General features: G+C 38.6%; 1 protein-coding gene across 1 annotated transcript; it reads left to right on the top strand.

The window, feature by feature from the left end:
- Positions 1-832: 832 nt before the first annotated feature.
- Positions 833-6,733, top strand: ostm1 (osteoclastogenesis associated transmembrane protein 1). The gene is made up of 6 exons (XM_012867328.3): positions 833-1,317; positions 1,590-1,704; positions 3,001-3,095; positions 3,188-3,298; positions 3,579-3,744; positions 5,559-6,733. The coding sequence occupies exons 1-6, from the start codon at positions 922-924 to the stop codon at positions 5,612-5,614; spliced, it is 939 nt and encodes a 312-aa protein (XP_012722782.2). The 5' UTR covers positions 833-921; the 3' UTR covers positions 5,615-6,733.
- The last annotated feature ends 15,115 nt before the right edge of the window (positions 6,734-21,848 follow it).

The raw sequence follows: 21,848 nt of genomic DNA, 5'->3' as shown, positions 1-21,848 counted from the left end.
AGCAGGAGAAAGGGCTATCTCTTTCCAACAGGCATAATTACACTTCCCCCCCTCACTGAAACTATAGTGACCAACACCACAGAGTAAACACAGTCAGATAGATGGATTGATAGATAGAAGTTGCATATAACTGTAAAGCAGAAGGAGAAAGATCCATAGTTGTTTAACTGCAATGTATCCTCTCTGAATCACATCTTGCAGAGACCACTACAGCTTCTATCAGCTTTGCACATTTTGGCTAAATAGTTCAAATGCAGTTAGATTGGATGGGGAGCATCCTGCTAGAAGGTTATCAAGTCTGTTGCATCCTCCAGCAGGTTTTCTTCCTGGGTTTTCCTGGATTTAGCTCAGTCCATCTTCAAGAGTAAATGTGGAACCTGTTTGCAACACTTTGAAACTGAGATATTGCAGCATGTAGTTTGTCAAGAGTTAATATATCATGATGCTGTGCATATCAATGACAGACACACGAGGACGAGATGGCTGGGGATGTAGCTCAGTGGTAGAGCGCAGGTACTGGGTTCAATCCACAGCATCTCCATGGCTTTAAATTCAATATAAATTATAAAAACAATAAAACACTAATGTATATATATATATATATATATATATATATATATATATATATATATATATATATATATATATATATATATATATATATATATATAGTATGTTTATATTATTATTCCCAGATTTATTTATCTCTTATTTAATATATGGAACTTTAGTAGTTTGAGCATAGAGGGACAAAAGAGCAACAATTAGTGATTATTTAAAGTTCCATTGTAGTTCATTAACCTTCACAGGGACTTTCTCGCGAGACTGCGCACTAGTCACATGACCCGGCTGGTTGAAAACGAGGAAGTCATGGGTTGTTTGGAGTAACGGGGGCAAAAACAAAGCTCCTTTTTCCCAGCCATGTCGCTGCACAGATATAACTCTGTTTTTGTACTTATATTCATAAATAGCTACGCTTTCGGAGTTTCTGACGCCGTGAACGTCACCGCTCCGGTTTCAGCGACAACACCGCAGCAAGCTCCTAGTTATGTGAGCCCTGGTTCCTCTGCCGTGGTCAGCCCTGTTGTTTTTAAGCCTGCCGTGGAGCCTGCCTTCTCCGTCGCTCTGCGGTCCTCCTTCCCCGAGGACCTGGAAGTGAGCGAGTACTGCGCGGAGCTGCTCCGGCTCTTCGGTCAGCGCTATGTGGCGTTTGTGGACTGCCTGGTTCCGGCTGCGCGACCCGTCAAAGTGTGTCAGAACTGCTTCCCAGAGTATCACAGCCTCTCTGAAGTCTTTCTCAACATCTCATCAGACCAGGTATGAGAGAAAGGCACACAATGTGTCTGTAGCGTGTTAATATCAAGGCTCTCAGCTGGATGTGTGGACGCGCTGGCGACTCAGTCACGAGTTCGGTAATGTGACTATTTGAGGAAGTCACTTTTTCACTGTCGTGTTGCCTGCGAGCCTTTCAGACATGCTGGTATTTAATCGTTTTATCGTTGTCTAGTTATTGAAAATATATTGATAATCAAAAAAGGAGATACTTGCATAAATCAGGAAATTGAATGCATGATTATATGTCTCTTTAGATGGGTCCTGGCAACGTGAGCTGCAGGGACAGCATCCTGCGCAGCGACCGGCTGATGCTCGTTTTCCTGCTGAACAGCAACATGGATACCATTTGGCAAAGATCAAACTGCATACGTAAGTCCTCCAGCAAAACAGTTTTAAGATTTTCTAGTAAAACAAACCCCCGACAGATCTGTTGTCTTTGGGGCTTCTTTAAACTCCAGTGAGCTGCACACACTCCCTTCAAACATGTGACCTGGATTGTAACGAATTTGTCCTCCTTCACTGCCAGGGAGAAAATCCAGTGATCATAATTGCATCCGATGTGGCAGATTTACTTGCTAATTTTTTATGTCGGCCACAAAGAATGCAGGGCATCGTTTCAGAGAGTGCACTGGTCACTTACACAAACAAAAGCTCTGACAGAGTATATTTTAGATAATATTGTAAATGGACTGATTGATGTCCCAAAAAGAAAACGATGGAGAAATGCCCCCAACACTTTGAGTCCTTGTGAGGAAATTGTTGAGGCTATAAAAATGAACATTTTTAAAGTAGAAATAAATAACCTTACTACATTTTGTTTTTATAGAAAAAAGCAAAACAAAAACAAAACTGTGTTGCGCTGCAATTGAACAGTGTGTCACTTTACATGACCTGCTGCTTTATTAAAAGTGTAATAGTCTTGATTGCTGAGAGCTTTCGTCTCTGCTTGCTGGACATGCAAAAACCATCCGGACCATCGATATAACTAACACCCAGTCAGATTGGATGAGAAGCATTTGTGAAGATCAACTTTTAAGCCTTGAAATTGGTTCTACATAGAAGTTATTTTTGGTCTCTGACTGGACCATTCAAACACATAAGTATGATTTGGTCATGAAGGAAACAAAACAACCAAAAAAATAAATAGCTGTTGTTGTAAATGCAGCCTCAGCCCCAACATCAGCCTCATTTATGGTTTTTAACCTAAGCATGTTAGCTTTTACGAGTAAAAAAAAAAGAAGACAAGTGACAAAAAGAAGGCTAAAACTAAGAAAGATGTATTTTTGAAATATTTGTCAGTATCTAATTATGGACTAATGTAAGGTTTCATTTACCTTTTAAGAACCATAACATTAATAAGGCATCTTATAAAACACCTCCACATCATGATGTAATGCACCTTGGTAGGGGTGGCGTAGTGGTTAGAGCAAGGTGCATGGATCTTGGGATGGCTACAAGGTCCCCGGTTTGAATCCCAGTCCCAGAATGTTCCCTGCTGACCGCATAGTGGCAGCCAACTGCTCCCTAAAGGATGGCTTAAATGCAAAGGACAAACTTCTCTGGACTGCACAAAAAGTTGCAATGACAAATTAAGATTATTATTATTATTACCACCACAAACTTAAGGGTGTTTAACCCCGTTTTTTTTTTTTTATGGTTGTGCAGAGTGCGTCAAGGACTTAAGTGGACCGAACAATGACACATTGTACTACCTCACTCTTCTCAATCAAACCATCACATGTTTTGAGAAGTATAAACAGGTATGGCATGACCAGGTTGATGTCTATGACTTCTTTTGTTTTCTGTTCTATAAATTGACTCTGATGACTCTCTTCTGCACTCATCCACACAGGGTAACCTCACAGAACTGTGCAAAAACTGCAAAGATGCTTACAAGAGGCTGAATGATCTGTACAGTCGCATGGAGGGGAACAAAACCCTCTGTATTGACTTGGAGGACGCGGTATGTATGATGTGGGAGAATGTGTTTATTGTGAGGAGGGAAAACGGCATCTCCTAGAGGAATATGTCTACACTACACTGTTTTGCACTTTCTAAATTGCTTACGGTGTTCGTACGGTATGGGGAAAATAAACAAAAACACAAGGTGACCACAAGGTTCACTAAACTGATTTTTAACCTATAAAACAGGGAATTTGGTCTGATTGGATCGAGTTAATTGTGTTCTGGGACTCTGGGCTGCTGATTTTTATCCTCTGACTGAATTCATCGCCTCGTTTCAGATGAATGTGACCCGCAAACTCTGGAGCAAAAACTTTGGTTGCTCCATCCCCCGCGAGGAGACAATTCCTGTCATTGCGGTGTCCTGCTTCATGCTCTTTTTGCCCATCATCTTCTACTTGAGCAGCTTCCTTCACTCGGAACAAAAGAAACGCAAGCTCATACACCGTGAGTAACCAGCTTAATTCCTCCATTGTCACACACGGGTAGATTTGTTGACGGGGTTTTTGAGAAAATTCTGGTCTTTATCGTTGAGGTATTGGGAGGGAGGGGGGGGGTGGCTGCGTGACTGTCGTGTTGTGGATTTGATTATGAGTTATAGAGTTTTTTTTTTTTTGTTTTTTTTGGTTTCTCTGAACTTCAAAGATGGTACTGTTGCATTTTGGTTAAATTAGGGCTGGGCAAGTTAACGCGTTAATTTCGCGTTAACTCATTAGACTATTAACGGCGATATTTTCTTTAACGCGCGTTAACGCATGTTGGTCACATGCTTTTATTTTGTGAAGGTCTGTTGCTGCGGTGTAGGGGTTTGAATCAGAACAGTAGCTGGCGATAATGCGCCAATAACCTCGCTGTCAGCCAAGCCTCAGATTCAAAGAGGAAGAAAGGTGCTGGCCGGAAAAAAACACAGCTGACATGCGGAAGGCGGTGTTTCCCGCAGGTACCGCGAGCGAGCTTAGGCGGGGCGAGGCGGTGAGTTGGCGGCCGGAACAAGTTTTGTGCGGAGCGGAGCGGGGGGGGTCTGCTTAGACGCCGTCGGTGAAGTCGCTTCTCGTTTCAAAGTATCCATGTATTTTTGCCTGTTTTTCCCTGCCATTCACTATATGCGCGCGAGAAAGCAACAACAAAAAACCGCGTGTCAACGTCAAATAAACGCAAGCATATCGAGTTAGCAAGCATTTCAGTTTAAAGTTCTTCCAGCATGGAATATGACAGAAACAAGTTAGTTGGAACCACTGCCAAGTTAAACTTTGGTATTGAACATAAAATGGTAATGCTGCTCCCTGCTGTTACCTCAGAAATTGCCTGTTTTTTGTAGATTTTTTCCCCATAAAGAGAATTCCCTGTCAGTGGCAATAAGCTTTAATTTATTATTATTGCTATTTTTTGTTTTACATGTTTAAGTTGAGCTTTACACTAAATATGTGTTACTGATAAGTGCTACAAATGTTACAACACTTTTGTTCATATGGCAGCAGAACATTAAAATAAAAGTGCTCTTTACACTACTTTTGAATCCATTCTTGGAGTTTGTAAATACAATGCGATTAATCGCGATTAATCGCGATTAATCAGTGCGATTAATCGCGATTAAATATTTTAATCGTTGCCCAGCCCTAGGTTAAATATAGTTGCAAAATAAAGGTTCAATCAACAATAACATGATGCGACAGATGAATACGATGCATTTTATTGTAAAAAGTATAACATTAACAGTAATTTCTCCCCTTTATATACTAGCTAACTAAACATCTTTAAAGTTAAAGTTACCCTGCTCCCTTGTAACAAAACATCTGCACCTTGCTTAGCACTTCCCATCAGCTGGCTGAAAAACTGGCTTCTGCACTTTCATTGCTTACAAGCATTTCTGTCTTATATAAAACAGACATCATCAGGTTTTCTTTCTTTATTTCTTTTTTTTTAACATTGGTCTGAATATCATGACACATTAAAATGGGATATTTTTCCATCCGGTCATCAGACCTTGACAATCTCCTGCTGGCCAAATCCTAATGTGCAAACATCTGTGAATATGCATTTTTAGCACCACCTATGTCTCATGGACACTCTCGGCTGCAGCTGCTTCCCTTCCACTCTGCTCAAATAGATAATAATGAGTGGCAAATGTTGGATGAACCTTGCTGCCAGCTGCCTGCTGTGACAAATTTCCTCCTACAGATTGACAAATCTGTCTGTTGTTTATTGGAATCTTAAAATATATCAGTACTTCTAGAACTTAATCTGTTGTTGTCTTTTTGCAGCCAATCGAGCAAAGTCATACGCCAGCCTGATGAACATCCAGGACAAACGGAGCTGAGGAGGACTGGGAGAACCTGAGCAGTTACCCAACCCAATTCCTGAGGTGTTTTTGGCTTCCATAAATGTAAAAGACTGAAGAGCCACTTTTTACGTTTTTACCAAACGGTATTCAAAAGACTGGATGGATGAAGTGAAAAGCACTTTGTTGTGTTATGTCCAACAGGTTTATGTTCATTAAAACGTCTGTTTTCACATCCTGTCAAAGGCTTTTCTTAAAATCCAATCATCTGTAATACCAGATCCAGAAATACTTAAATAATCCTAAACCTACTTTTGCATATTTATAGTGCTCCATAATAGATCCAGGGCTACAAATATTAATATTTATTATAGAAGCGTATAAATTATTACATTTGGGACCTATAATGGAGCACTTTAACGTCACAGGAATTAATAAAGCCTACCTGAATTAATCAAACCGAATTTGAATGCTCTTAACATTCTTACAGTTGTCTAACAAGTCTCTCTGAGATGTATAGCTTTAATGCAGGTTTTGTGTTTGAATCACTTTAACTTCTAACATTACAATCTTTAATCAGATGGTTAATAATCTACCTGCACAATATCCTTTTAATTCCTGTTTCATTATTCCTTCCTTTTTAACTTTAACGATCTTTGGGTTGTTAAGTGCATCCTACTGTCACTGTGGAAAGTGAGTAGCCTGAATGTTTTGTGTGTGTGTGTGTGTGTGGCTGGATGTGCTATGGATGGAGAAATGGGTTTTCTGTCTCTAATGTATGTCCAGAAGAGAGCTCCAAATAGGAAGCACTTGATGTCCATTAGTGGTGACATGTAACTGCTGTAAGAAGGAGGGGTGAGGGCTGGGGGTGCGCATTGGTAGGCTGGGGAGTAAATAAAGACCTTAGACACAATGTAAGAGCACTCCAAAGTACCACACTGTGATGTTACCTGTTTTCTAGTCAGCTTCTTTTTTTTTTTTTGAAGTTGCGTAAAGCTTTTAATGTGCTCTGTTGTTGTTTTCCACTGATATTTAATTTAATTTGTTAAGGGCTTCTACATAAAATCATTTTCAGGATGCATGGATGCTCAGTTGATAATGCTCTGATGTAAAGAAAGACGTAATTTTGGAATGCAAATAAATACATTTTGTCATAAACATGGCAGAGGTCCTCGTAGCCTAATTTGAAAACTAACACTTCTCTTTTGGTGACTGATGGTCTGAAAAGTACGGAAGAGGATTAAGCCCATTAAAATAAAAAATAGTCTATCCAATTCTGACTTTTTTCTCAGAATTCTGAGATTAAAGTCAGAATTGAATAGACTATTTTTTGTTGTTGTTGAATGGCCCTAATCTTTTTCCCTAGTAAAGAGATTTAGGCTTTAGAAGCAAATTAAACCTGTAGTTTAAAAAACAACTGAACTCTTAACATTAGACTTTATCTAAAATATAGACTTCTCCCCAAGATTCTTTTAAAAAGCTGAGAAGGTGCTACAGGTGATTGGGAAAGTTTAGTAAATTTTAAAGCTTCGCAAGAAACAGATTTAAAATGCAGTTTGGAAATGCATTAGTCCACTGGGCATGGGCACAGTGCACATATTTAAAAACAGGTTTTAGATCAGCAAAAATGTTTCTTTTCCTCAAAAGTAAGATGAAGGCAAAAGCCTCATAATTTACAAGAAGAAAATAAAATCAGGCTTGATACCAGTTCAGATTAAAAGGCAACCAAATAGGGATCCAATCTGTTAAACGGCTACAACCTGGGCATTTTGCTTTAAAATATATCATATTAAATGATTTGTGCCAGGAAAAAATAAAGACCCAGTTTACTGGTTTCTAGGTTTAAATGAAAGCTGCCCGGCAACATTGCTTGATCAAGCTTGATCCATGAACAACTTTGAATAAATTATGAATTTACTTCTAAATAAAACATTTAGGCTCACATGTGTTTTAGCCATTAACTCTGAACTTGACCCACCATGTTACTTTATTCAGCTCGTATTAGAGGGAAATACTGTACTATTTACCCCATTTGGATATACATTTTTACTTTCCAAAATGAGAGTTTGAATATTTTTTGGCACTATATCTTTCATATGTTTTGACTTTCTCTTTATTTATTTTTTTATTTTTTTTTGTAATTTCTGATCCCAAGAGGTACAAGACAGACACTTATTCAATGAAACATCAGAAGCACAGAAACTACTTTTTTTGTGTAGCTGTTGTTTCAGTATATGACTAATCAGGCCCTGTTTTAAAGCACCCAAGACTGTTTGTTCATACAGGAACAGCCCCTTGTTCTCAGGCTATACTGTGACCTGTGTCCTGCGGCAAAACCCCCACCCACCCTCATCATTTGCAGCTAATCTAAATGTGGGATAAAGATACTTTGGCCAAATAATCGCAACAACACATCCGTTAAACTCTTGGCTTTTTGGTCTTCTGGAGTGCAGCCACCGCTGTGGCCATCGGCGGCTTACCGAGCATTACGGACATGGTCATATGATCCCGCTGCGGCCAAACGGAGGGCCTGGAAACCACAAGCTTTCCCTCGTTTGCGCTTCAAGACAGAAGTCTGTTGAGCAGCTCGTGTGCACTCAAGAATGACAGCTTTGATTCCTGTTAAGCTTCATTGCTTCCCGTGAGGCACACCGACTCTGTAAGCAAGGGAGAAAGTCAAGAAAGCTCAGAGGCTGACACGTGATGGAGGGGAGCAGTGGAAAAGCTGGTGGACTCAGAAATCCTGCACTGTTGGAGGAAGTATTTAGATCCTTTTAATTTGAGGGCATAAGTAGCTATGAAAACCCTCTTATGCATGCAAAAACTATATACACGGAACTGGAATCGAAGGTATTACCAAGGGAAACAGATCTTGTTATTCTTTCTATCACAGAGGCTCGCAGAAAGAGTTACCTTTGATTTATAGGAAAGTGTGCATTATCCAAACAGCAATAATACACAGTCGTAGTGTGAAGGTCACAATCGCACATCATGAGCGTGAAGATCATCCTACTATTGGGCTTGTGATGGTATTTGCAGAGTGGAGTTATTAACATACAGCTTAGATGAATTGTACAAATTAGAATTGGGTGTTCAGTTTATTGCCAAATCTGTTGGGGATCTTTTCTGATCTACATTTAATTTTTAGTCTCTTGGCAAGTTACACCTTGCACATGCATTTTATCTACATCAACAACGTCTTCATCAGCCACTCTTCTTGGCAGAACTGATGAGTTTCCTGGCATGGACCGGGTCTTGTTGCTGCACCCAACTGTTTGAAAAAAACAAAAAGTTAATAATTTAGCTGTTTAAAGTGAAGTTTAAGAAATTAGAACTATTTCAATTCAATTTTATTTATGTAGCGCCAATTCACAGCACATGTCATAGGCACTTTACAAAGTAAAATTCAGTCAACTCACACAGATTGGTCAAAAAGTTTCATATCTAAAGAAACCTAGTAGATTACATCAAGTCTTGACAAGCAGCATTCACTCCTCCTGAAAGAGCGTAGAGCCACAGTGGACGGTCGTCTGTATTGTCGTTGACTTTGCAGAAATCTCTCATACTGAGCATGCATGAAGCGACAGTGGAGATCAAAACTCCAGCAGAACTCATTCTGAACGGCCCTCTGCCTTGACGCACTGGGGCTTTGAGAAGACAATGTACAGAAGGACATATTGATCCAGGAATTCTTTCTGTTATAGGGTAATGGCAGATGATCTGTCCCCCCAGATGGTGTCACAGCTAAACAGAACACCAGGTCAGATGTACCTACAATGAAGAGAAAAAATTAGACCATAAAGTTAAAAGTCTGGCTCCCTAGGTTATAGGGAGCTAAACTTTTAACTTTACGGTCTAGTTAGCCAGTCTAACTAGAAGCTTTGTCAAAAAGGGGAAATGTTAAGCCTAGTCTTAAAAGTATACAGGGTGTCTGCCTCACAGACTAAAACTGGGAGCTGGTTCCACAGGAGAGGAGCCTGATAATTTAAGGATCTGCCTCCCATTTTACTTTTAGAGACTCTAGGAACCACCAGCAGACCTGCAGTCTGAGAGTGAAGTGCTCTGTTAGGAACATACGGGGTAATCAGGTTTCTGGAGTATGATCTCCTTTTTCAAAAGGAAGTTGCACGCTGGTGGAGAAACAACACACCACACTGACTGACACCACGACCAAGCTTGATGGTTCTTTGGGTTTCTTTAAATTTGATAGCATCACCTTGAGTCGTCCAAGGTTTTTGTCAACAGTGATGTAAATCTTGCCTGACTTTGGACAGTGACACTGGTGTTCTAGCAGTTTCCAGTTAATATCAGCTCCCTTAATGACGACGATCATTCTTTCTCCAGACCTTGGTAAAGTAGTGACTCGTTTTATTTCTCTTATTGTGCACATTGTTGTGTTAAAAGTCTTTTACTCATTGTTACCAGGTCAATGCTGGAAAAAGAAATATCCTGTTTTGTGCATTTAAATCAAAACAATAATTATACAGATATTTTCAATTTTACTGGTGTGAAATAATTTTTTCCCCGCTAGTTCTTGACGAAAATTTAGTAAAGGCAGCCCATTAACCATCTTTCAAAACTGATTGCAGAAACAAGTTTCAGCACTTTTTGTAGCCTTTTTGTAATTTTACAAAACCCTTTATTTTAAAACATGACTGTTAGAAAAACCTCTATAGGTGTTGTGACCTTTGAAGATTTTAATGTGAATTTAATAAGAGCCATTTGGTTGGTTTTAGTCAGATTATTGCAAAGTAAAAGAACAAGGAAGAACACTTTGATTAGCCAATTTAAATACTTGAATGATTTTATTTTCACACACTTGTTATGCATTTTCTTCAGTTTATTTTCAGATATTGCCTTATTATTCTGATATAAATATGGTTTTATAGTAAAATGTAAAACAACTTTTAGCACATTTTGTAATTTTACATTCACAAACCCTCAGTATAAATGCAATAGCTCTGTGAAGGTGCTAGAGGTTTGTTAGGGGACTTTGATGAATGAACATCATCACAGAGACCAAGAAGCAGAACAGACAAATCAGAGAAAACGATGGCATAACTGCAGATCTACCAACACATAGCCATCTACCTAACTGCACTAGAGGGTCAAGGAGATCAGAAATCAAAGAAACAACCAAGGAACCCACTTGGAGATGCAAACAGGGTTCTGAAGCCCCCACTGCGCTAATCCTTTGACAGTCCCATTAGTCCCATTAATATGATCTGTCTGGAAGAATGCTTAGAGGAAAGCCATAAGAAGTCATATCTGTGGTTTTTCATAATCCCATGTCTAGGACACAGAAAACGGTGAAATGATCAGTGATGATGGAGTAAGATGCTGTTTTCACGGTAGAGCAAAGTTCCAGCTTTTTGACCCACATGCAAGATGTCATGTGTGGTGGAAAACTAAAACTGCACATCATCCTGCATACAACTACCCCAGGGTGGCAGCATCACGCTTTGGGGATGCTTTTCTTCAGCAGGGGAGGAAATGATGATCAGCCTTGATAGGAAGATGGTTAAATACAGGGAAGTCTGTTAGAAGCAACTGGGACTGTGACCAAGGTTCAACTTCCAGCAGGACGACAACCCAAAGCAATGCAGTGGGAGCTACTAGGAAAGGTTTAGATCACAGCTTAATTGTGTTAGAGTGCCTCAGTCATAGTTCAGACCTAAAGGCAATTGACAATCAATCAATCAAATTGTACTTCTAAAGCGCTTTATAACAACCACAGATTGATCAAAGTGCTTTAAAGAATTGAAAACACAAATAGAAATAGTGATAAAAAATAATAAATCAGCTGCACATATAACTGTAATTCAGTTCAATTTTTAAAAGGAGTCATAACTCTCATGTATGAAAGGCTAAACTGAACAAACAGGTCTTTAGGCTGATTTTGAAACGGGGCAGGGTTGTGATGGAGCGTAACTCCAGGGGAAGAGCATTCCAGAGTTTGGGTCCTGCCATTGCAAAGGCACGTTCGCCCCACTGTTCACACCTCAACCGTGGCACCGCCAGCAGATGTTGCTCAGAAGAGCGTAAGGTTCTTCTGGGCTGGAGTCAGAATGTGACTCAGGTGAAAGGGTGCAAGACGGTGGGTTGAACTGAAAACAAATAACAGGATTTTGATCTGAATCCTGAACTGGACCAGGAGCCAACCGAGGGAATAAAGAACAAGAGAGATGTGGTCATACTAGCGGGTGTTGGTGAGAAGCCGAGCAGCAGGATTCTGCACAAGTTGTAAACGTTATATAGAGGCTTGAGAATCTGTGGCAAGACTAATAGACTTATGTTTACGCATGCTCTCCATCTAATCTATTACATTTTACAAAGGAGCCAATGATTCGTGCATCTCCCAGCTTCAGAGGGTACAAAATGCAGCTGCACGTCTTTTAACGGGTATAAGAAATTTTTAGCACATTTCCCCTGTTTTAACCTCGCTACATTGGCTGCCAGTACATTTTAGGATACATTTGAAAATACTTTTATTTTTTTGTAGCAGCTCCCAAGTTGTGGGATGACCTTCCCTTAGGCATTAGACAGGCCTCTTCCCTTTCTGATTTTAAATCCCCTCTTAAAACTTATCTATTTTCCTTGGCTTTTAACACAATCTGAGACGTTGACTTTGTTTTATTGCATTTTACTTTCCTTTCATTACTAATTTTATATACTATTTTGCTTATTGTTTTAATGAGTGATCATTTGTATTTTCTGGTTGTGTACAGCACTTTGGTCCTGCTGGTGTTTAAAGTGTTTTATAAATATAATTGGTATGGTATGGTATGGTATTTTCAAATTTGCGTTTGTAAAAATATTTAAAAAAACATGCCACTCATAACTTCCACTCCACAGTTTTGCCCGTGTTTATGTTGGTCTATCACAGGAAACCCCATTAAAATACGTTGGAGCTTGAGAAAGTGACACGGCCTTAATAAATAGTGTAGCGGGGCACAGTATAGTAATTTGGAATATACAAATGGTTGAACGCTCACCCACTGGCAGTGAAATGCTCTTTCTGACTAATCCATTCATTCCTTTGTCTTTAGCTCTCGACTTAGAGAACGCGTTAACCTGGTAATTCATCCAAAGCTCAGGAGGAAACTCTGAAGCGCTAGGACTAAAGCTGCACCGAATAATGTCCATGTTTAACATTATCACTCGAACCTAGAAGATGTAAATACCTAAAAAATTATGACTGTAAGGGAGGATAAGTGGTCTCATCTGCGCGGACGCTGCATCAATTTAATTTACAAGGTGAATACATTTTAATTTCTTCAATCCTTATTGCCCTTCTCTCACTTCTCCTAATACTTAAAGTTGAATTGCTGTAGTTAGAAAAGAAATCATAGCCGAGCCCCTTTTTTTGCAGATGGGAGAAGAACATACTTTGTTTTGCACACGTTGCCTTGAGACAAGGCCATATCTGAAGTAGCGGAGAGAAGCTTGTCATGCTGTTTGTAATCCTGGCCTCCAGTTTTCCTTTATTAAACCCCAATTATTAAATTCCATGTTTTGCTCTTTTCTCGGCGAGGTCATGGCCTCCTCTAGACTAAATGCCTCTGTGTTTTCCGCTGCAATCATCCTCCACTCCACTGTATTCTGCAAAGTACATCCAATGTTCTGAGGCAGCCAATGGTCCATTCATTATGCCAATATTAAGATTTAGTTAGGATTTACAATGTTATGCAACCCCACCACCAACAACACTCTAAGCTGTCAGGTAGTTAACTGGCTAAAGGTCTGGCTCATATTACGCACCTCTCAACCCTCCGAGCGAAGAATATAATGCTTTGTTGAACAAGGCAGAAACATTTTGCCCTGAGGGGGAATTAACAGGTTGAAAACACATTCAGTCAGAGCATATGCAGATTGAATAAGATGTATTATACACCTGCGAGTTGGGTCAAAGTCTGTCAAGCCCTAGCTTATGGTATTATATAGATTATAGAATCACTCTCTAATAGCAGTCATTCAGTTTGTAATCGCAGCAGCTCGATGCATAAGACCCCTTTCTCAAAGGTCTTAAGACAAGTCAGCTGTTGGTGACATCACAGATGCTGGATCGTATGTCAGAAACCTTTTGCCTGCTGACTCGCATCCCTTGTGGCTCGGCAGCAGCCGAAGCCCACTTGAAGGGAGAAAGGGCGCTGAGGATCCCCGAGGGGATAAGAGCGGGGAAAGGTGGGAGGGGGGTCACTCTTCAGGGCAAGAACATCTGACCCGGGCGGGGGTTTGTGTGTGCAACCAGGCAGAGCCCATCTTGCCATCAGCTTGAGGAGACGTTTATTAGGCTCGAAATGGGGTGTGCATGTGAGTCTTCGGAGCTCTGTTTGTGATTATGTGCCTTGTGCTCCAACATGTGCTCCAAACACGCTGCTGGGGAAAAAAAAATAAAAACCCTTCGAGGAGGTTAGTTTGCGGATGGAAGAACTGTAGTGCCACCTAAAGTTCAGTGGCGCTTAGTTTGAAGAAATCAGTGTAAAGCACACTAAATCAGCCACCTGGCTTTTGTATTATTGTGTCTATAGCTATAAGCCTTTTAAGATGAGTATATGTAAATATATAATGTGTCTTTTATCTGTACATAATTGCCTTTGTAATTAAATTAATTGCATCCCCTCTAAGAAATGTTGGACTGTTTAAAAATTGCACAAAATCGACAGTCATTTTTCTTAAAGTATTTCATTAAACTCCTTTTTTTTCCACATTTCTCTCCAAGATTAAATAAATAAAGTTATAGTTAAAGGTGCAAGATATGAATAAAATTTGACAAGAAATATAGGAGCACTAAATTTAAAACACACAGTGCCACTAGATGGCATCAATGAACCATCCACAACCCCTTGCCTTCCATATTCATAGTCGTCTTTGTCATATTTCAAAGTTTTGTATAATATATCTACTGCTGCATGTAAAACAACACACTCTCTCCCTTTCTCTCTATCTAAGAAGCAGTTTGAAACACCCTTAGCCACCTAACAGGAGAGCATTCAAACGCTATATCTCCTAGTGAACTGTAAATAATTGCTAATGAGCAATATCAGAGTATTTCTATATGCGTCATCTCAGTCTTGTTGTCAGATCTGTTATTTGCTCCTTGTTTTAATTGCTGCTTTTGTTGTTATTAATTTCTGCGTTCTCTTTTTCAGATTTAAAATGTTTGCTTGTTTTCTAATTTTTATATCTATTTATTTACATCTGCTCTTAGCCCACTCATATCATGATTATATTCTATTCTACAACATCTCCTTACCTTAGATGTCACCTCTGCACCTGATGTGAAGAGACCCCTTCAGTCACTTAGAATGTTATCAAAATGTTTATTTTAGTAACTCAGTTCATCAAGTGAAACACATTATATAGAAGAATTACAAACCGGCTGTTGTTTTCAAGCCTTCATTTCTGTTCATTATGATGATTTTCCACTTACAGCGAATGAAAACACAATATTTAATATTAAAATATTGCTGTAGATCAGGTTGATAAAATATTTAGCCTATCACTTAATGAAAATTATGTTTAAAACCTGCTTAAAGGTTGTTATTTTCAAAATTTACTTTTAATCTGACAAACAGGCCTCACTGGAATGCATATTCTAATTTAAGGCAATGTATAATGACTGATAATGGCAGAGACACCAGAAGAAACAGATTTTGAATGCTTTCCCCATATTTCATAAAGGGAAATTAGCTAAAGTTTGTAATAGCAAGTCAAAGATTGGCAGAAAATGGAGATTTGGAATTGGATACCAAATTCTGGCTGATGAATGTCTAAAAAAAAAAACGCAGCATAAGGACATTCTCCGTATCTCCTTAATGCAACCCTATGAACCTTTGAATAAAATTGACCTAATGAGGCAGGAATATAAGGTAAAGGATTCCTACTTGCCTTCATGTTGTGTGAAATGATAAAAGATGTAGATTAAAATCATTTGTTAAAGGGATCTAGGGCTTGGAAAGTTGGTGACTTGATACTTTATTTTCACAGATAACAGCCAGGGGCTCTGCTGCACAGGGTGGAAACACAGTAGATACGTAGCAGCAATGCATGCTTGCTTGGTTAGCTTATATTATAAGCTGCTTTAAAATACTACAAACTTAATTTTTAAACTCCTCTATTAGGGTTTGCATGTTCTCTCACAGGTCAATTTAAAACGTCACACAAAACCAACGTGGGCTGTGCACTGAATCCATTGTCAAATTAAGACTTGTGAAATTATATTTTCGGATATTTATTTCAGCAGAGGATAACATGGCAAAATAATTGCACCAGGCAATGTAACAAAAGCAAATCCTCCATTGTAGGCAGATTTTAAAAGTAGCAATGAGATACACAGGGGACATGTATGCTTGGTGGTACTACCCCGCAGCATTCAGCAGCTTGTGGCTTAGTTCTGAGGGCAGAGAGAAGAAGAGCAGAGCCACAAAAATCAGGCCCATTACTGCAGCCAGCGACACAGCGCCGTACAGCTTGTAGTGCCTCCAGGCCAGGATACACGTCGTCTTCACTGGGTTTAACAACCAAGACATGCTGGAGGTTGGGCAGCTGCAAAAAAAGATCCAGAAATCAAACGGTCTTCCATGATTTCAGGGTCATGGAACTATAATTCTTTAATTTATTAGTCCCCTACTTTTGTAACATTATGTCTAGCTGGTCACTTGCGAGCCAAAAGTAGCTGGAACTGTTAATTCTTGTGAACTTTCTCTAATCCAATTGGTGTCAAAAATACACACGCAGGCTCAAATATGCTCAGATACATACATCGATTCACCTAAATCTTTGTAGAAGTGGCACTGAAAGTTCTTAAAGGTCTCAACCTGACAAGCCGTAATAACTTCAGCTGGTAGTTTCCTTCAACCAGGATGACAATAATATATGTTTAACTGCATCCGTTGGTGTAATCTTTGTTAAGAACAACGAGAAAGTCCAACCAAGTCAGTGAAGATCTGAGAGAGATTTGCAAAGGTACACAAGTTGGGGAAGTCTTTTGGAGCCATATCTAAACTACTGCGGATCTAAAGACAGGCAGTTCAAGTAGTGTAATTCAGAAGTTTCAACACTGGGGCTGCAGGTTATCAGAAAATCTTGGGATGGCAATAATAATGCTAATTATTGCGATGATGACGTCTGTTGTGATATATGCCCATTTTCTTCTTTCCTTTCCCTCTGATCTGGACTTTCTATACACTTTTGCATTGTCAATGTCTAGTGTGTCCAGTGTGAGCATCTTATGTGATGAGACTCAGTCCAACTGGGTTAACATTACCTTAGTATGGATTATGCAAGTTTATAACATTTCACTACAAACAACACTTTATCAAATTTGGAGGAAGATCCAAACTGTCTTAGTCAAGAACAGCCGAGACCCGAGCCTGACATGAACCTGAAACACCATTCTAAGTGTTCAGAGTGAAGGAAGTGTTGATTGAGGGTGTTGGGCCAGAAATAAACTTATTCTCCAATATTGACACCATGAGTCTCCAGTTTAAGCCCCACTTGCAGCTGTATGATGGATATATCTGGCCACAATGGCAAAAAGTATGTTTGGAGAAGTCAAAGTAAGGCTTTGAAAACCATCAACACGATAAAACTGTCAAGAATGGTGCCGTTTAACTGCAAGGTGTAGTTGTGCATTGCACAGAGAGGATAGAATAATGATAGATTACCTCTAAAACCTTAAATTTCAAATAAATTCATATTTAAACACAACCAACAAAACAATGACTCCAAACAGACATCAAATAAATACATTTCGGAACTAACTTAGAATCCCAACAATAAGCTTGACATTGCCGCCTATTTCAAAAGGACTCAGATTCAGCAGCGTGACCAGTGATAACAGACATCAGTCTCAAAGATCTGGTAAAAAAATGTCATAACCCAAGAACTGCAAGATTACTTTATCTGAGTGTGGATCTTACATAAATTACAATTACACCGAAAATAATTATTGTAACCATTCTATTACTGCTGATCTCACTGGTATAAAAAGTTTCATCATTAATCCAACAAGACCGCCTCCTGAACTAGGTGAACCTACATACCCTTGTACAAATTAATTAATACACACGGAAATAAAATTATATAAAATTCTTTATAAGCAATTGATGTTAATGTTACCAGCCAAAATGGTGGTGACATTAATTTAATTAGGAAAAGGAGATCAACATTTGATTATTTTATTCCTGTTTCTATTGGTCAATGACTGTTTACAATTGCCTTATAATAACAGTCCTCATTGGGATTTTCTATGTGTATCTACTGCGACCTATACATTGGAGTTAGTTATTTTGGTGCTATGTTACAATAAGGCTCCCCTTATGGATGGCTAATAAATAGTTTATAGAAATTTTATTAATCACGCTGTAAACGCTTTATAACTGATTCATAAGTATTTAATAGGCAGTAATTAAGGATGAGAAAGAGACAAACTGACTAGTTTCTGGCCAAATAGTAAGCCTAATCTGTTTAACTCTATATTTCATCTAGAGTTGCTTATATTAAACATTTCAGACTAAGTTACTACCTTGTAAGCAGAAACCAGTATTTGGACCAGTTTGTGGAAGCTGGATTCATGGCGGCAACCGTTTCAAGAGAACTGCACAAATTATGATCATATATCCAGTCAGGAATAAACAAATCATAACTATGCAAATATTAATGGGGGTATATATTTCAACCTGTATGCATAATTTAACTCTGCAAGAATTGTAGAAAATCAACAATAATCTTGCACCCAATTCTGGTTTTCAAAAACTTTGCAATGATATGTTTTGTGACCATTTCCCACTAAAAAATACCTGCCTGAATAGACGCCTAAAAGCCCCAAATTTATACGAGCACTATGCCCATTATAAATGAATGTGAACTTCTTACTGGAATCGTATGTCACGTAAAACAGCAAAGCGAAGTGAAAACTATTCATGTCCCTTTTTCTAAACAAGCATGTAGCGTGTTAAAACCAGGTGTCTCTCCCATTAGCTTTGTGTTTTTCTCCTCTGTAAAATACAGAGCAGAAAAACACAACTCCACTCTTTAGATCTTATATATGGTGCAAATTTGGAAATATCACGGGGTTTCTAAATAAATACAAAAACAGCCACTGTGTTTCTTTAGCTAAGAGCAAAAGCTCTGGGGCTGAAAATGGTGTGCAAATATTTTTTTTTTTTATTCAAGCATTTTTTTCGCTGTGCTAAACCGAAGATACAAATGGGCAATTTAACGACTTTACAACATGTTGTGCATGGAATTCAGTTTATTTCAAAACAAACAAAAAAATGCACACATTTCCACACATAAATACACAAATTCATCATAAAAACAGGCAAGTTTAGTGCAAACCATAATTGTAATTGGTAGTACACAGATTGCAACACAAATGAGGTCAACCACAGATAAAGTTCAAAGAGGACATTACAGACAACGCCATCTGATTTACGGACAGGCTCAAAATCTTTCCTTCCTACACCGCTACAAGTGCACTTCTATCATCGAATGAACTTATCTTTGCATTTTCTGTAACATTAAAGACGTCAAAGTGGATGATTTTGTTTGCATCGAGCTGGAAAGACAAGTCATGCCAACACACCTGACCTCTCCGGTCAGTTTTCACGACGTTGCATGCATATTAACAGGTAAGCCTCTACTAGACAAGAGTGGTATTTGTTTCTTACTCTGAGGACTGCTTAAATTCGATCTGGTTAAACCATATTTGCGAAGAAATCGAGTCATTCTATTAAATTAGGTTTCATTGATAAGTTATGTATTATTGATAAAATCCGTATTAGTATATTAGCGGGAGACAAATCATTCAAGAACATGTACACAATTCCACAAGAAGATAATGAATAAGCACGATCAGAAAAAAAGTGTGCTTCAAAATAACAGGTAAAAAAAAAGGTTAAATAAAAAGTAAAAAACACTGATTGACCCAATCTGAACAAGCTGCAGCTCAGTGTATCATATAAATATTTAACACTGCATCAGGACTAACAAAGTCTTCATTTATTCCCTGGATCAATTTGAAGTCATTTTGTTCTTTGTCTCATTGAATTTAGTAGGAAAATAAACTTCTGTCTCTTTATTATTATTATTATTGCTAACATTATTATCAATAATAATATTTTATTATTTCATTATTATCTTCATTTAAGTGTGCAAAAAACTGCAAGAACTATTACAGCTAAACATGGTAACACTTTACTGTAAACTTATTTGGAGTATTTTTTTTAAATAAACATTTATAAGATAGGCTAGAAAGATTTTGATGTAAATAAACAGTGCTGTGAAAAAGTAGCCACAGCTCTTACAGGTTTCTTCTGTTTTTGCTTTTTGTCACGTTTTAAACGAATCAAACAAATCTTAAAAGATATTTTGGTGATGATTTTGTTAATTACAAAAAAAGAAAAGGAAGCTTAAGCATTGTCAAAACACAATTGCCTCCTAAACCTTATAATGGAATGTAATGTTCTTTTTTAGGTGAAAACTGTCAGTGGGTCTTTTACATTGCTGTGAAGGCATTTTGCAGGATTCTTTAACTTCAGCCATGCTTCAGGGTTTTTTAAGCATTCGTTGTCTGTTTGAGGATGTACTCCCGCATCTTAATCAGATTCAACTTTGAACCCTGACTCCGCCTCCCTAAAACCCTCCTTCTCTGAGCCATTCAGAGGTGGGCTTAATGTTGTGCTTTGGATATTTTTTCAGTTGTATATGGTAACCCCAGTAGAGTCAAGCTTAGGGTCACAAACGGATGGCTGGATTTTCTGCTTCAGGATTTTCTTACTTCATGGTTCCATGAAGTCCCAAAGCGGCACAGACGACCCACACCATCACACTACCACCACCTCGTTGGACTGTTGGTTTGATGTTAATTTTTTGAAATGCTGTGTTAGTTTACAAAAGGTGTAAGGGGATAAACATGTTTTTAAAAAGTTTCATCTTTTCTTGTCAGTCAAGATTGTTTTCCCAAGAGTCTTGGAGATCCTTAAACATTGTTTTTTTGGGGGAAATGAGTGACAGGGCTTTGTGCTCTTTTTGCTCAGCAGGGGTTTTGCCTTGGATCTCGCCCATAGAGGCTATTTAACCCTTGGTCTCTTTCTTGTTGTTAAATCATGAATTCTGACCTTAGCTTAGACAAATGAGCCCAGCAATGCTTAAATGTTGTTCTAGGTTCTTTGGTGACCTCCTGGATAAATCGTCAGTGCTCTCTTGGAGTAATTTTGGTTGGCTGACCTCAGCTGAGGGGGTTCTCTATTGTTTCAGTTGTATATAATTGAGGTACCCTCAAAAGTGGAGAAGATCCATCTTTATATGTTAATGCACTGATTCCAATTGTAACCGTAATTCATGAAGTTCACAGCTTCCAGTGCGAGTACTGCGGTGGCCTGCAGCAAGATCAGATCCGAGCCGGTCTGCCAGCTTACAACAACTCGTGTCTTCTTTCCAGCACCGCTGGAGCCTTGCAGCATTAGAAATGGCTTTGTAACCTTTTCCACTCTTGCCTACTTCGTGTTGTCATTAAGGTTATATCTAAGTGATCTCATGGTTCTGCAGACAAGGCAGAATTCAGCATGAAACAGAACTTAGCTTACAAAACAGCTTTTTTTCCCTTTCCTTTTATAAATGAAATCGTTATTTGAAAACTGCTTTTTGTATTTACTCAGGTCACTCAGGTGTCTTTGTCCGAAATCAACATTTGTTGACAAAAGATTTGAGCGTGACAAAAGGGAAACACCAGAATAAATCTGTAAGGTGGCAAAAACTTAACAGCGCTGTGGTCTTCTTTGTTTTATTAAATTGTCCCCTGTGGATATTATTGTCAATGAAACATGTATATATGGTAGAATATAAAGAACTTTATATTTTATATTTATGTTTTTGCTGCTATGTCATGAGTTATAAAGTCATTTCCTCAATGTTTATGAGTTTCTTATAAATACTCAAACAGAAGGACGGCAAAGTGTTATCAATAATCTCTTACATTTGTTCCCTGTTAACCTCGGTCATCAGTCAGACAGTGTATGAAGCTCATGTAACATCACTTGAAATGAACCTCCATGCAATCGTCTGGCCACTAACCCAACAGGCTTTATGAATGATTAAAACACTGTGCAGGTAAAGAAACATCAATTCTAAACATTATTCAAGAAGCATTAATCCGGGGTCCCTGTGTGGTTAAAAATTGCTGTACGTTCAGTTCAAGGATGGAGTAACTTCTGATGAGTGGTGATTTGCAGTAAGTAGTGTTACAAAAACCAGAGTGGATTGGAGA

Source organism: Fundulus heteroclitus, chromosome 15 (assembly GCF_011125445.2).
Source record: "Fundulus heteroclitus isolate FHET01 chromosome 15, MU-UCD_Fhet_4.1, whole genome shotgun sequence".
NCBI lineage: Eukaryota > Metazoa > Chordata > Actinopteri > Cyprinodontiformes > Fundulidae > Fundulus > Fundulus heteroclitus.
Note: the sequence above shows the minus strand (reverse complement) of the source record. Positions and strands in the feature narration are given on the sequence as shown.